At 41.6% G+C, this 16,086-nt stretch overlaps 1 protein-coding gene across 1 annotated transcript in view; it reads left to right on the top strand.

The window, feature by feature from the left end:
* The first annotated feature begins 14,066 nt into the window (after positions 1-14,066).
* The window catches only part of LOC105622010 (CUGBP Elav-like family member 4), an 82,365-nt gene continuing 80,345 nt past the window's right edge, over positions 14,067-16,086 (top strand). The window contains exon 1 of the mRNA XM_012203442.1: positions 14,067-14,115. Within this exon, the coding sequence (XP_012058832.1) occupies positions 14,067-14,115 (49 nt within the window). The remainder of the gene's footprint in view (positions 14,116-16,086) is intronic.

The raw sequence follows: 16,086 nt of genomic DNA, 5'->3' as shown, positions 1-16,086 counted from the left end.
TGACATAATAAATCACGTATGATTACGTCACAAAATTCTATTGAATTAATACGAGAATATAAGTGTCTACAGAGATTATCTTAGTTATATATTTACGTCAAGACGAATAAAATCTGACGAATAAAGTTCAAGCATATCATAGCATGAAATATTTCTTTTTTTTTTCGTGAACATGTTTTGATTGATAAAATACTGATAGTTCTCCATTATATAATTCGGTTAATCTAAATTTCTAAACTAAATTTCTTACTTGACTATTAAAACGGATCGTAATTATATTCAACTAAAGAGATTTTTTTCTATTAAGATGGCACACGACACATTCAGATATAATAAAGTCAATTCAATATCTCTTCAGATATAGCATTAGCACATCGTTCATCTTCGTGGAGCTCATCACGAATTTATGAAATCAATCTTGCTACAACAGCAAACGTAAAAACTGGTCGCAACGGTTGTGCGTATGTACGGACATCGAAATAGGCGAGTGAAACGTCGAAACTTTTTTGTTCTCTTTCTCCCGCGCGCGCTTCATGGCCCACGAACTTTTTGCCATTTTCGCACGAGATTGATCGCGTAATCCATAACATCCGGGCTCCCGCACTTTCCATATCGACGTTCGAGTTTCGAAGTCTTTCCCAGACCTCATCGTTCCGCAGTGAACTTCGTCGAAGTCATCAAAAAGCAACGCGGCCTGGTTCGTTGGAGTTTTCCTTACGAACTTTCACTTGCTTCCTTTCCTCGTGCACGTCTATCTTCACCCTAGGTAAATACTTCGGCCTAGTCAGCAGCCCCGGAGCATGCTGTGCGTGTTGCAGACTCCGGTTTCAGTCCTCTTAGCAACTCATAAAAACGATTCAACTTTTTCTACGTATATAACAAGATTCCGAATCGAATGTACTACAATTTATAAAGTTCACGTAGTATTTTATATTTAAGGTACTTAATTAAAATTTAAGATAATAAGTTCGACAAGTTCAGAATTGTATTAGAGAATTGTAGATTTAATTAATTTTGACTATAAAAACGAGCAAAAGTAAAATATATTTTTTTAACGCTATCAGCGTTATTTGGTATGTTTGGTATGTTTGGTATTTGAAATAAGTTGTAAGATTCATTTAGTACAAAATAATATACCTACATAGTACAAAAAATATGCCTATACATTAATTGATTAAAATAGTATTTACGATACAAACAGCAATTTGTATAAAATATCTCTCGTTTTATCCAAATTCAAACTACTTCTAGAATAACTTTCGCACCGATCGCACAAATGCTGCCATTTGCCGCCTAGCTGCGTTTCGGAACGCTGCTATTATACTGGTAATAATGAAAATTCGTTTCCCGATTGGCGCGTAGCGTATCGCAGCAATATACCGCCAATAAAAATGAAACGCAGCCTCCGAATGGATCGCACATTAAACGGCCAACCGATGGCGACCCGTCTATCGTCGTTCGCTTACCTCCTACTTCGAATAACACGAGAGAGAAACGAATCTTTCGCACGATATACCTCGCCATGATCGTACTTCGTTAAAGCCAAGTCCATAGCCAACGACCATTCGTCCTCGCGCTTCATCCTTGATGCAGAAACGATCGAGCCGCTATCCAAATCCGCCATTATCGGAACTCTTGCCGCCTCGGTAGGTACCTACTCGTGAAATCGTCGATAGTAGAAGAAGAGAAAGACAGATAAAAGAGAAGAAAAAGAGAGGCATATGTGAACAGAGCAGAGAAAGGGTAGACAGAGAGAGGGGAGGAGGGGGAGACAAGATCGGTCGAGAGAGGGACAGATATAGAACCGGCCGTAACGTCGGAAGAGCTGGCAGCAATTTCCGGTGGCTTTTGTGCGCCCTTTAAAAACGCGAACTGCGGATGATGCCTGTAGGAGGAAGGGGGAGTATGGCGAGAGAGAGAGAGGGAGGGGGGGGAGGGGGGGAGGGTCGGCAGAGAGTTTCGTAAATGTACGTACGAGTGGTCCTTCTGGACCAACAAATCCCCGGGGCGGAAGGAGAGAGCAAAGTCGAGAGGTTAACTGCGGGTCCCTTCGCGTTCCTCCTCTCCATTCGCGTGTTTTATTTTGCCTCCTTTCAAGCGAGTTCGTTCAGATTCGAAATGCATCTCCTTACGCTTAAGCGCTCGGGCAAAGATAAATTTTCGCATGAATAGTGGAATTAAGTCGGATCTCATACGTCGCTCATGAACGTTTTCATCTGGCTCCATCAACCGTTGATTTTCCCCCTTCGCGAGAGATAACATCCGACGGTGACCTAATTTCATCGTCAAATCGCGCGAGCACTGCGTAATACCTCAATATCAAATTCTGTGGTCTACAAGAAGCTTTTCCCTTTTTTTAAATCTAATTTGCTTTTCTCTCTCTTTCTGTCGTTTCATGAAAAAAATGACTTGCAACGGATATTTTGTGCTAATATCATCCTATGAAATAGATCTCATCTTATGAAACAGACCTAAGCCTCGAAGAACGTTTCCCCATTACGATCTAGAACAGATCCCCGCTTGCTTCTCATCGCCTCCCCAAGGATGCGTGGTACGTAAGTGTATGCGGTTATGTACACACATATACACATCTTTTCCAGGGTTAGAATCCCAGTTCTTTCTGAAGCCTCAGCTTCTCTCCTCTCGTGTCCTGGTTTTCTCATTTCTTCTTTCTTTTTTTATTCTTTGAGGACCGCAAGCACGGAGATCCTGGAAACGTGCGTTTGATTGGCCGAATGTTATGTGGTTCCGTCGATATGGAACGATGGAAAAGGACACCGAAAAAAGACTATCACGAGAGACAGAGAAAAGAAGAAGGGCTACGAGAAAATGCGTAAGGTGGAAAAGAGATAAAGGGACAGAGAGAAGAAAGGAAAGAGAGAGAAAGATATAATATATCGGCTGCTCCGAGGGTGCGTGGGTTTCCTCGCAAAGGGTGCGTAGTGTTCAGAGAGAGAGAGAGGAGGGGGGCGCACACGTAGGGGATAAGAGGGAGACTTACAAAGGGTAAGAGGAGTACGGAGGGTGGCGGAAAAGGAGGCGGGGGCAGGCGAGGACAGAAGAGGAGGAGGAGGAGAAGGAGGAAGGGGATAGTGGTCGAGAGGGTGGGTAGTGGGGGATGAAAGGGAGAAAACTAGAGGGTGCGTGTAGGCCTGGAGAATCAGTCGCGGGCGAGCTGCGTTCGGGGTTTTATCTATAGCTCTGTCCCCTCTATTCCCTTTTGCTCTCATTGTCGTGCTCGCTCGCTCGTGCCCTCTTTGTACGCACACGTCGAACCTCGCGTACCAGCGAGATTCTACGCGGTATCCGATGTGATCGCTTGCTTTCGGTGCGAAGAAACAAAAAACGGAGAAAAGATAAACAGTAAGAAGACTCGAGTATTCTCGCTGGAACTTGTTTGATGTCGAATTCTCTTAAATATCGTAAATCCGCTGACAATACCGATCTGGATACTCTTCAAGTGGCGCGAGATACGTGTGCTATCGACGATCTCGCGTAAACTCTCCATTTCGTGCTGTGATAATTCGTGACGCGTGTCGACGATCGCGCGACCTTGATTGTGTGCTCGCAAAGAGCAGAAGTTCGAAAAGTTCGCGGGTCCGCACACCCGTCAGTACCTACGATCACCCGCGCTTAATTGTTCCCCAATGGTTCATATTCTGGAAGTGGTATCGTCGCGTCGGAACGACTTGCAGATGGTGAGTGCGCTTGCGCGAATAGTTTTAAATCTCCCCAACTACTCTCCTTTCCTCTTTCCTCTTGCACGTGTCGTTCGGTCGAAGATGTGTATACACGTTAAACATTCGTCGCGTCGCTCCCTGCATCTCGACATTTTCCAGCAACGGATCGATTGATCGGCGGATCGCGAGACAGGATTAGGCTCGTGGATGTCGGATTTCTTCCCCAGAGCCCCGCAATGGTCGTGTGCGTCTCGCTCGAACACGCTCGTGATGCATGCATCAAGATTCAAGTCACGTAGCCGCTTTCGACGTACGCGGAAATGTACGGTGAGATCGTAAAAGCCAGAGGGAAGGAACGACGACGTTGGAAGATGTCGTCTTGACGGGCAACCGTGTAAATGCATATGATACCCTGCGACTTTACGACCGGCTGCCGATTTCCTCGCATTCGTCCTCCTTCCTGTCGATGCGGTATCGCACGGTCCTTTCACGAGCTCAAGTCGTAAAAGATCCTCGCTCGCTGTGTTTACGCGTGACTATTTCTGGCGGTCTGATGTGTGCGCGTGGTGGACTCGGATGTAACGCAACCTATCCATATGTCGCGCAGCTTCTACATGCGTAACGTTTACAATAATACCCTCGTCATGCTGGTTTTCCTGCTTCTTTCCCCCTCGTCCTGTGCATAATGTTAGCAGCGTGTTACTGCACGCGAGCACGACATACGCATGAATCGCGAGCGTACATCGACACGCGAGCAGCTGTTCAATGTCGCGGGCGTGTCTGTATTCGGTTACTCAGTGGTTTGGGAAAAGGGGAGATGGAGAGACAATATTTTGCCTTCGTCTGATTGGAGCCACGACATATAAAAAAACGGAGGCAGTAAACAGTAAACGAATTTGCCAATTAAAAAGAACATAAGGCAATAATGTAAGCAGTAGCCAATTTAAAATGTTGATTTGCTTTTCTGATTAAACAATTATAAATAAAATTTAGACCGATAAAAATAAATCAAATTAGAAAAAGAATTCTATTTTCGGTTGAAACGGATCTTAGTGCTTGATATTAATGATTGATGTTCATATGCAAATTTGTAAATATATTTTTAGTTTTATAAACTGCTCTGACTCAGTTTCTTGGACTTGAAGTGCAATCAAACAGAAACTGAAAATAACTCACTATTTAAATCTTTTATGTACTGTAACGTTAGATCCGTTTTCCACTCTCTGGTTTAAACTTAACTTGATAATAATGTTAATCACTATACTGGTAATTTTGCTAAAGTGATAATTTCAAAAGTTACTATTAAACTTTATTGAAAAAAATGACTGGTTGGATTATTTAGAATTCTGATTAAAAATAGACGAATCAGAATTTTTTGGTTTACTAGAATTCTACTTGAAATAACAGAAATTCTGATTGATACAATTAGAATCTTCTAGTTTGTTCATTTTCAACTATAGATATTTCTCTCAGTACATCGATAGAAAAATATAATTTTTATTTTATATTGGAACTTTAAAAACAAACTCAATTTTCTAATTCTAATTTGCTAAGCAAAACAAAGAAGATTAATTAAGAGGATAGCAAATTGAACTAATTTATTAAAATTCAGATTCGCAATGAATAATAATTAATTTTTAAATAATACATAAAGTGCGTTTAAACTTTTGACTTAGTTTTCATCAAGCCAAACAATTAAATATATTATTTTAAAAGTTATTCATCATTATAAAATCATTAGTTTAGTAATTAATTATAGCTAGAAAAATATAACTTTTACATTATTATTAGGCTAAGTCTAACCACAAATTAATCAGAAAATAAAAAACCAGACTTTAATGGAGTGAGTTTTTTCTTATTGTAGAACTCTCTACGTCATTTTAATATTACGTCGCAACCGTTTTCGAAGAATCGATTCTCCGTACGCTTCTCAGGAACGAATTAACTAAAGCGCGTTCATTAAATAGAGTGATACTCGCCGATGCACGAGGTATATTTCGCATGCAATTAAAAAGCGAGGAAAAAAGGAAAAGATTAATTTTCTCATACGATGCGATCATAGTTAATGCGGCTATTCGCAGTTTGTACGTGAAATATGTTTAAACTTGATAAATAAAAACATCCACGGATATTTTAAGCTCTGTCGACCTGCCTCGCTCTCTCGATCATAGGACCTTCTTCATCTCTCGCACGTATCGTCTATATTTAATGTTTATCAAACGTTTGGCGATTGTATCGGAAATTCTACGTTGCGAGGGCACATGACGAGTTCTCACGAGACGCTTACGGGCTGGGTGTTGATGCAGAGACGTGCATCAATTAATGCGGCGGCACACGTGAATGTGCTGGTGCATAACACCGTTGGTAATGTGGCCCGCCACATGGCGACGCTTTGCATGGCACATCAATCCTAAATCCGGATGTTGGCCCATCGCCAATAATAAACGATCGTACGCACCAATAGACGACGAACGAACATCTGAACCAGCATCTGGATACGAATCTACGTCATCCATGTCGATTAAAATTCGTAATAACGTAACTCAAATAAAAAGAAAGTTTCTCATTGGATTTGTCGGTTCAATCGTCACTACCCTCCTACATGAAATGTCCCTTATTCTAAACGTAAAAATGACAGCGTTTTGCATTTCATTCAAACAAAGTTCATCGATCAAGACAAAATTGGAATTTCGTTGAGATTCTATGTGGACCGACCGTAATTTGAAACGGTGATTCGGACGACGTTGAAATTCGATAGATTCCGACAATCACATGCATTGTTAGGTTTTCGAACATTGTGATTCTCTTTTGACCTTCTTCTCCAACTTGAAATCGTCGAAAATCTTGGCGTTTTCTCGGATCGCGTCTTTTAAGCTATAACTATTCTCCTCCGACGATCTGCATGATGTCGGTTTCTTATGCGCGACGCAAACATTTCGCCGGAGCAGATCATGTAGAAGCAATGAAGCTTCGACGTTGTTACGACTGTAACCCGCCAAATGGGCGACGATCGAAGCTCGGAATGGCGGTACGTGACAACGGAACCGCGTCAAAGAGCGTTGTAAACCATTGGGGCAATCGCATCCCGCCTCGCGATTTTCCAAGCGTTTGTCCAGCCGACTGCCACATCCAACATCCCGGTGCTCGCTACCGCAGAGCCGTGAAATAGAGAGGCGTATAACGTTTGACATTTAATGCGCGCCGAAGCATTGGCTTAGATTACAATCGGTGAACGACGAGTACCCCCAGAGGGAGGGCGCGAAAGCTCACTCGACTCGAATGCTCTTTCGGCGGGGGTGGTATAGTCGACGCTCAAATATTTGTAGAGCGTTAGGGAAAAAACTGATGGAGCCGAATAAAAAAAAGAAAAAAAAAGAGAGAGAAATTGAATAGGTGGGAAAGCGAATGCTTTATACCTCGTATAGGTACGATCGGGTAATCGTGTAAAAAAAATTCGCTGGCCGTATGTCAGAGTATGGTTACAAAACTGGGAAAAAGCGCAACGTAATTCCCGTTTCGAGAGAATGCGTTACTTTGCCGCAGTATCGTAACCCGACAACACAGTAAAGAGATACAGGGATAGCGATATCGCGGCAATCGTTCGATTTCTACTTGCGTCTGAATTTTAGCACGATGTCCCGAAAAAACACGGCCGACACGACCGCCATGGAATTGGTTTTCTAAACTTACATTTTTATTTAACGGACATGGCACGAACGTGATCATCGACGTTCAAAGTGCAATGTTCAAAATGGAAACGTTACATGTTTCCGTTAAAGATAAAATTTGCCCTACAATGTGTTCCTTTAGTGAGACAATTCGCGAATAAAGACCTCGTGCACAGCAATATTGTACGTGCAAAATTGTGAATAGAAAGTTATTTTTATAGAAAGTTATTTGTGAATAGAAAGTTTTTTATTGTTTCTTTAACCCTCCGCCGGCAATATGAGATCTTCAAAGGTACCATCGATATTTTGATTGTGAATTTGGTAGATATATTTGAATTAACAATACAATCTGACTTTTTTATGATGATAAAAACTCGTTACAGCTTTGACAAATTTAAAGGAATTTTTTTTAGATTTTTATTCGGAACAATAAAAATTTCTGTTTTTCTTTTTTAATAGTATTCTCTTAATGCTTAATTTATTCAATATCATATCTAGAAAATAAATCGTCATTTATAAATCGTTTACAGAAATATAAAAATAAAATTCCATTTTTTATAACTTGTAATTTTGTTATTATTTATTATTTTATTTGTCTTATAAGAAAATTATTTATTTTATAAGAATTTATTTTATATAATTATATTTATTTTATAATTATTTATCTTACAAGAAAATTAATATTTTCGTAAATTTCCACTGAAATTATAACTTTTACAGAATTTTTATATTATATTATTTTTGTCACATAGTTTTTACATCAAGTTATTTTATTCCGAATTTCGTGGTTTAGCTATGCTTAATAAACTGATCAATTGACTATTAGATTCCTACTGCATGTAGTCAATCATATTCGCATTAGTTTGAGTGCGCATAGTCCGCATGGCAATCATTGTTATATGGCATGACGTTCAATCATACGACACTCTGCTCCCGACAATAAAATTCAAATCCTATTTATAATCACGAACAGACAAAACGGCAGGGCGCCAACCGTGCCGATGTGCCGGGAGTGCAGGTGCGCATTTATTTATCCTGAATTGCACTGGATCGCAACCTGGGCTTCAATACGAGTTAACACTCGGCCGGAGACGCATTGTTTGATCGCGTCAAAAAGTGACGATAACGCGCTAAGCGCGCGATACTGCCGACAAATTCGCACGGAAATTGGACGAAATATGAGTATGAACAGCACAATGGAATAGTTCTCTCGTGATTGGTCAGCGCTCTGCCGCGAGCGATTCTAGACGAAATGCACGCCAAAAAAGTGTACGGACCTATTTCGAAGAACCAGTTATCCGCTTATACAAACAAAACGTCAAATGTCAATCACCGACGAAATTAATTACGGGTTGCAATTAATTTGCCAATTAGATCACGGCCGGGATCCATTTAGATGTAATCTGCTAGCTGACAGCTCATCCTCTTTCAGTGTTCCCTCTGCTTTGGTATCTGTAGTATCGCAACATCCGACGCGAGCACACAGAGAGGCCTGGCATTTGCTCCGAAGCAGTCGACAAATTAGCCGTATTAACGGGCACAACCGCGAACGCAGATTTCGCGCAGTTAGTATGTAGTTCCCCACTTGATATCCACGCGAAGGATTATTCAAGTTAACTCGAGCCAGACGCTTGCGAGCGCGCATCCGTAATAATTAGAATAACTGAATTATGTAACGAAAATGTCGAGAGAGCGCTCGTAGCCGAACCGTGTCTTCGGCGTGCTTTGTCAATTTTCGTATTCGGTTGATGAAATCATCCGCAATAATATGCAAAAGATTCAATTGTAAGTTATGATGGAGCTTCTTTTAGAGAAAATCAAAATAATATTAAGTTTATCAAGCTTAATAATTAATGACTAACATTAGATGCTTATTCTATAATTCTTAACGACAGTGTTTGTTATATTATCATTGCTCAGTTTTCTTATAATGTTTCTTATAAATAATATAAAAATTCGCGATGACGATGTAATAACATCCCAGTTGTCATTAAGAATTACAAAACAAGTCTTAAACTATGTAAAATTTAAGCTATGAACTTTAAGAAATTGACCAATCGATAATCATAGTTGATGATTTTTAAGCTTTAAGTCGTAAGAACTTGATCAAATATAATTGATTATTCTCTTCACATTCACTATGATTAGTCAATTTCTTAAGATTTAAGTTTCATGCCTAAAAGTTTATTGTAGACGCCACTTTAGAGAGACATATCCGAAAATGCATGAGAATATGAATGATAAATATGAATATTTTTTGTCAAAGAGATCTTGAAGCCAGTTATAGGATCAGTATTAACTTGCCGATGGGTAATCAAGTAATGAATACACCGTCGGCAAAGACCGTACGTATATAAATCATGCCAGGGAGGAGGATGCCAGGGGCTACAGGGCGAGCCCTTATCTCCAATCAGTACATTGATTGCACGCAGGCAGGTCAAATACCGGCAGCGCCACTCGGCCCTAGCACGATAGCTTATTCAATTTCCGAAACGGCATTCACCATTCAATTCGGCGGTTATCAGCCTATGCTCATCCCCTATCTGGATTTTGCGTGATTCTCTAGAAAGCTGCGTGAATTCATTCCAAAAGAAAAAGCTCGGATTTATCAATGGGTATAAATCGAGATAATCAAGGCGTGTAGGCACGTGATCCACTCTATTTTTACGAAAGCCATGCAGATCTTTGAATTTCGATCACGAGGAAAACTAGAAAGAAAGTTTTCGAAAAATTAAATAAAATAATTATTTGTAGTCTTTGTTTTAAGACTACAATAATTTCTGAGAAGCAATAGTTTCTTATTGAAGTGCAAGCTCACCAACAAACATTACTGCACGCGCAATTTATAAACAGATGACCATCTAAACGTACACTCAGAAAAATGCTTGATTAAAAATAGACGAACTAAAAGATTCTAGTTATATTAATTAGAATTCTAATAGATAGAACCAGAAAATTTTGATTCGTTTTCAACCAGATTAATCCAATCAGACATTTTTTTCTCAGTGTAATCTATAACTGACTGTATTTAAACCTTTATTATCTAAAAAATTGCTGTTTAAATTTTTCGGAAACTTTCTTGCTATAATAATGTTGAGTCGCAAATTTTGAAACACCCTTATATTCTGTTGTATATTAACTATCCCTATGATAACATAACATCATCGAAGGGAAATATTCTCCACTACGCGAGAGATATCTCTGACGCTAATTTGATAAGACCAAGTTCTACCGCGAGTACAAGCATTATCATTCGGCGCATTTGCCGTGCGCGTGGCTATCATTCAGTATCTACCGGGCGGTAGCGAGGCTGCGCACTTTCCCGCAGTGTACATAGATAATCGAGCTTAATTAATTGCTCGTGATGCGCGCTCGGGGCTCAGCAAACACATTTACTTATTACCATCCATCTTGAGCGGTGCCTCTCAAGGGGATCGATTTTCCAAGTGCACGCGGCTGATGACACAAATTGCCAAAGGGTCGACGCTCGATCGTAACGCGATCGTTAAATAAAGGCGCGGCTTTTTTCTCCATGATCTTTCTACGACAGCACGACGAGCGTGCCGTTGAAAAAAAAAACGTACTTAATTATCCTTCAGCAGCTTCCTACAGTAGCGTTCCAAAAAGAACGAGAGTTAATCGTGAACCCTAAACGACTTTTATGTATGAGGAGGCTTGGAACTATCTGTCTTCGTTCGTTCATTTTGCATATAATGCGTATACGGTGTGTGTGTGTGCGACGTTCCTCCACGTGTGTTAACTTTAATCTAAAATTCCTTTGCGAGGATAACGCGCGTCGACATATTCAACAAGCGTCGCTGCCAATTAGTACGCAGAAAGTATCAGCTTTCAATTTTAATAACACTTCTCTCCTCCCGCAACGTTCATCTCGCGTTTACACTTCACGCTCTCATAAACCGCAAATAGAGATATCGTTTTAAAGATAAAATAATGCAAACTTTTCTCCATGACGTAGTTGATGCATATTTCGAAAACGTGACAATATATCGCTGCGATGCTGTGGTACGCTGCCAAAGTGCCAATTGACATCATCTCTCTGCTGCAATCGAACGACTACAAGGACTATATCGGACGCAACAACGAGATTACGCGGTAGTTAATAGTCGGTCTCGTCGCCGAAGTACGGTCTACCCGAGCGGAAATCTCGCTCATCTGATCATTATTGACTGGTACAGATCCCTTGGGTCATAAGTGACATTTACACGATGCATTCATCGTTAAACTCGTCCGGAGAGACAAGGCGAGACGGAGCGGCGTATCTCAGTTCCGGTATCTATACGGACACCATGTTCCCCTGACAACGAGGCAACAACAAACGCCTAATGGCCAGTTCTCGACTCAAAGTTTAATTTCCTGACCAGCGGACAGTGCTTAAAGTGACCTTCTCCCTCCTCCTCCTCCTCCTCCCTTCCTCCCCCTCCCTCCCTCCCTACCCTCTCTCTCTCCAGCTCGATCTTCCTCTCCCTCTTTCTGTTTCTCCCTTGCTATCTTACTTGTCGTCACGACTGCTTTCTCTCCTTCTATCGTCCCTCGCGCATGTTGGTCTCGGGAATCGCGACCGGACGTACAGCCGCCGCTATGAAATATTAAAGAGTTAATGGCGACCCCCCTCTTCACAGAATCGCAAGTAATTACCGCCTGACAGTCGCGTATCATCGGATTAATCGATAGCGCGAAGTTTGATCCCTCGAGACGACATTAATTGCTCGTACGTTCGAGAAATGTGCAATCTCTCGCGTTTTCCATCCCTTCCATAGTCCTTCCAATCTCGCGTTTTCTATCCCTTATATGAACACGACGTAATGCGATGCCATTAAAAAATTTTCTCCACGAGAGAGACAACGATACGTGTGCAGGTCGCGATAGTATGGTTGCGTTATATCGATCTCGGAGAAGAGAGCTCCATGAACCCGGAACATCCATGCTCGCTTGTTTGACGTACATATACATCGTATAATGTCTACGTGATCGTGGCACTGACCCCGACCGTAACGTCGCTTCTCTTTGTGCTTGATATGCATACGTGCAAAAAAAGTTTCGGGGGTTGCCGAGCATGTTCCCACCCCACATATCGCGCATCTTTTCCCTCGTAATTCTTATGGAAGCATATAATAAAAGAAAAATAAAAGAAGCCAGCATAGAAGACAGATGGTCAATGCCAATTGTATACGTTAAAAACCAGATTTTCCAGTCTAGTATTCTGCTACCTATTATCATGTTTTTAGTCGTACATTTTAATCGAATGAAATCATACACATGATATTTACCTAAGTACATTAATGAAAATAAAAATTTTATAATTATTGAAACAACTACAAACTAATCAAAATAATCAATACAGTAATACAATATTATTTTTTAAATAATATTAAGTGAAAACGGATCGAGAAGTATTCACAAATGAATGAAGAGAGTCAACCAAGTTTGATCAAGGCGAGTGCTTTGATGCTTAATAATATTTCTGTATGAATTTTATAATTTTTATAATTTCAAGTAGTTATCAAGCAAATTGCACGACGAGTTTAATTTTCAATTTTAAAACGCGATCCTAATTATTTAAAATTGTTTAAAATTTTATAATATTTTTTAAAGACAATTAAATTAATTTAGTCAAGTGAACAATTTTTCCTTAGTACACTCTTTCATGTATTATTTCTTTCTTGGTACCATAAGGATATACCATACACGTTCACACATTACGAATAATACAAATATTTGAAAGATAAAATCGTGTCATTGGTAAACCGTAAGGTCTGGCAACTCTTTTGCGTCTGCGGCAGTTCAGTGATCCTCGGAGGAAAATTGGTCAGAGAGAAAGGATCTGCAAGGCCAGCAGTAGGATAATACCACTATTGGAAACGGCATTCGCGCCAACGGAGACACGGAAGTGGTGAAGAGAAGGGGCTGAGGAAGGGGTGTATTGTGCAAAGAGTTCAAGACCGAACGAAGTCGATAGGAGAGAAATCGCATGAGACGGACGAAGACGGAACGAAAAGCGAGAGGAGTGGAAACTGGAATCGAAGTACGGTCTTGTGTCCCCCACGTCATGAATCATGCATTCTCATCCCCTAGGAGCGAACTGGAGCGCGCTGCGGCGGTGCGACCCGTCCGAGAAATAAACAATGTTATTTGTTCGTTGGGATCCCGACCCATCCGCAGCGGTCCAAAGGACTTCTAGCAGGACTAGCGGCGGAAGGACGAGTGGCGGGTTCCATGCTTTCGTAACCCACAACGATGGGATGAGATACCCGGCTACTCTCCTCCTCATTCTCTTCGTCCTTTCTCGAGCGCTTCTGTCACTCCTTCTATCTCGTTCCCGTTTCTGTGCTCTACTCGCAAACCCATGCGCACTCTGACAGCTAGAACTGTCAACGGCAGAGGAAGCTCTCGCAACCGCTGATGGTGTTTGAACGGGGCCGAAGTGACGCGAAGGACGAGCGCATACATGCCGGACAAATAACGATACTTCCGCTTTCTCGGCAAACTGGATATTCCTGCTATCCCTGCTATGCCGGTTTCGTCCTTCGCCATGAGCTCTCGTTCTTCTTGTTCCACTTGCCGCATCCTCTCAGAAAGGATAAAAGCAGAAATAAAAAGACGAAAATGCGCGACTTTCTGTAAATATAAGAAATATCGTAGGAACCAGAAACACCTTATTGCGAGACGACTAACATGTCGTTTTTTATTTTTGTTGCAGATGAACCGTCCTATCCAAGTGAAGCCAGCGGACAGTGAAAACCGCGGAGGTGAGAACAAGCAATCGATCCAATATGTCTAAATATCGAAAATTATTTCGCTAATTTAATTACGATGAGGAATATTAAAATTTTTATCAAAAATTCGATAGAATTAAATTTAATTAAGCTTTGAAAAAGAATCATAACGCTCTTAAAGTAATGTTTCCATTTTTTACTATCCACAATATTTTCATTTTTACACCATACAAAGTAAAAAGATATCGCAAGAGATTGTAATCACATATATTTCGAATATTCATGAACAACAGAAAAAAATTAAATATTTCATGAACACGCGGTCAGTGATGAATCAATTACAAATTAGTTTCGTGCTGGAAATACCATACTTCTCTCTCGTATTATACATAAACATAGGGGAAATAATTTTATTCTGCGCAGTATAGGTACTCGGTGTCTTTAATAGCATTAGATTCCATATCAATCGTACAAAAGTACTATGTAATAAACTACAGATAATTCGCTGTAATAGTGAGTCGCGATAACACATTGGTCGTATAAAATTCATACTCGCGCCGGCGGCGCGATAGACTACACGATAAAAAATGTATACCGCGGGTACCCACCCATCCAGTCGAGCTGATATTCATCGGCTCGTTCTCTCTACAGAGTTGTCGCGCGTGGCGGCTCCTCTTCGCGCCCGCGCCATATCTTCCCCGTGCACACCTTGTGCCGAGAACCAATTTTATTAATTAGTAGAATTTTTCAACTGGCGATGGTCGTCATGTTGACATTCGCTTATCGCCATGGACGGCGCGGGTCATAAATTTCGCGTCACAGTAGAATAACGGGGGCAGGCAGGCATCCGCGTATGTATGACGAAGCTCCAGATAATCGAGAGACAAATTGTCGATTGACCATTGTTTTTAATGAGTCGTCGCTTGCGCTCGTGCCCTGCACCTCGTGTTTCTTCCCAATCGCGTGACCATACGCCCACCTTTGTCCTGCCAATCTTATAAATATATAATTTGATTGGTATTATTTGAGAAAAAGCACAAACTAATCGGCACTCTAATCGGCGCGATTATGAGCGTTGTAAAGTATCTCGCGGAAAAATCTCATCGCTTATCCATCCCCATTCGTTCATCCGCTCGCGCTCGCGTTCAATTCGTCCCATACGTTAATTTCTATAAAGCACCTCGGCAAATATAACTCGTATCATTGGAGTCACGATTTAATTAAAAATATGGTATTTATCTTTGGAGGCGGGTCGTAGCCGATCGATACTGTTCCATCCGTTTGGCGAGCGCCATCGTCGAAGCTCCCAGCGTCGCTTCCGATGCATGTAAATAGCAGGGAAGCTCGTCCGGGAATTCCCGAAGGCTAAGAGCCGTTGGGGCCCTCTTCGTTACCATTCGCAAAGTCCGTACCACACCGGGGACAGCGTTCCCGACGAGCTGGCAACTACTCCGAAGTCCTTCCTGCCGACGAAGGTGGGCAGGACTCCAACGCAAGGAGTGCGCTAAGATAAACGAGGAGAATACATATAAGAGAGAAAGAGACAGATGAGAGAAGAGAGAGAGAGAGAGAGAGAGAGATACATATAGAAATGCGAAGAGATCGAGGGAGATCGCGCAGGGCGTTAGACCGGGATATGCGGAAGAAGGCACGGGGGCGACGAAGGGGAGTAGATGAGGGGGATCGTAATTCATATGCTAATCTGGAGGAGATGCCATTGTAATCTCCGGTCGCCTGCCTCCGTGCGGCCCCACAAAGCCTCGGCTTGACGCGGATGCAGGAGTGATCCTGAGCACGGTGCTGCTCTCGCCGTTGCTTCTGCGGCGCAGTGTATACCTATGTAGACGCTGTATCTACGTAGTCGTAGAGAGAGAGAGAGAGAGAGAGAGAGAGAGAGAGAGAGAGAGTAGTACAGTACGGAGGGTAGTACGTACGTACGTACGACGACGACTACGTCGGTACGCCGCCTCCTCTACTCCTACGAACCGGTACCGCGTATCTCCT

The sequence above is a fragment of the Atta cephalotes genome, assembly GCF_000143395.1.
Source record: "Atta cephalotes unplaced genomic scaffold scaffold00039, whole genome shotgun sequence".
NCBI classification, from domain to species: Eukaryota; Metazoa; Arthropoda; class Insecta; order Hymenoptera; family Formicidae; genus Atta; species Atta cephalotes.
Note: the sequence above shows the minus strand (reverse complement) of the source record. Positions and strands in the feature narration are given on the sequence as shown.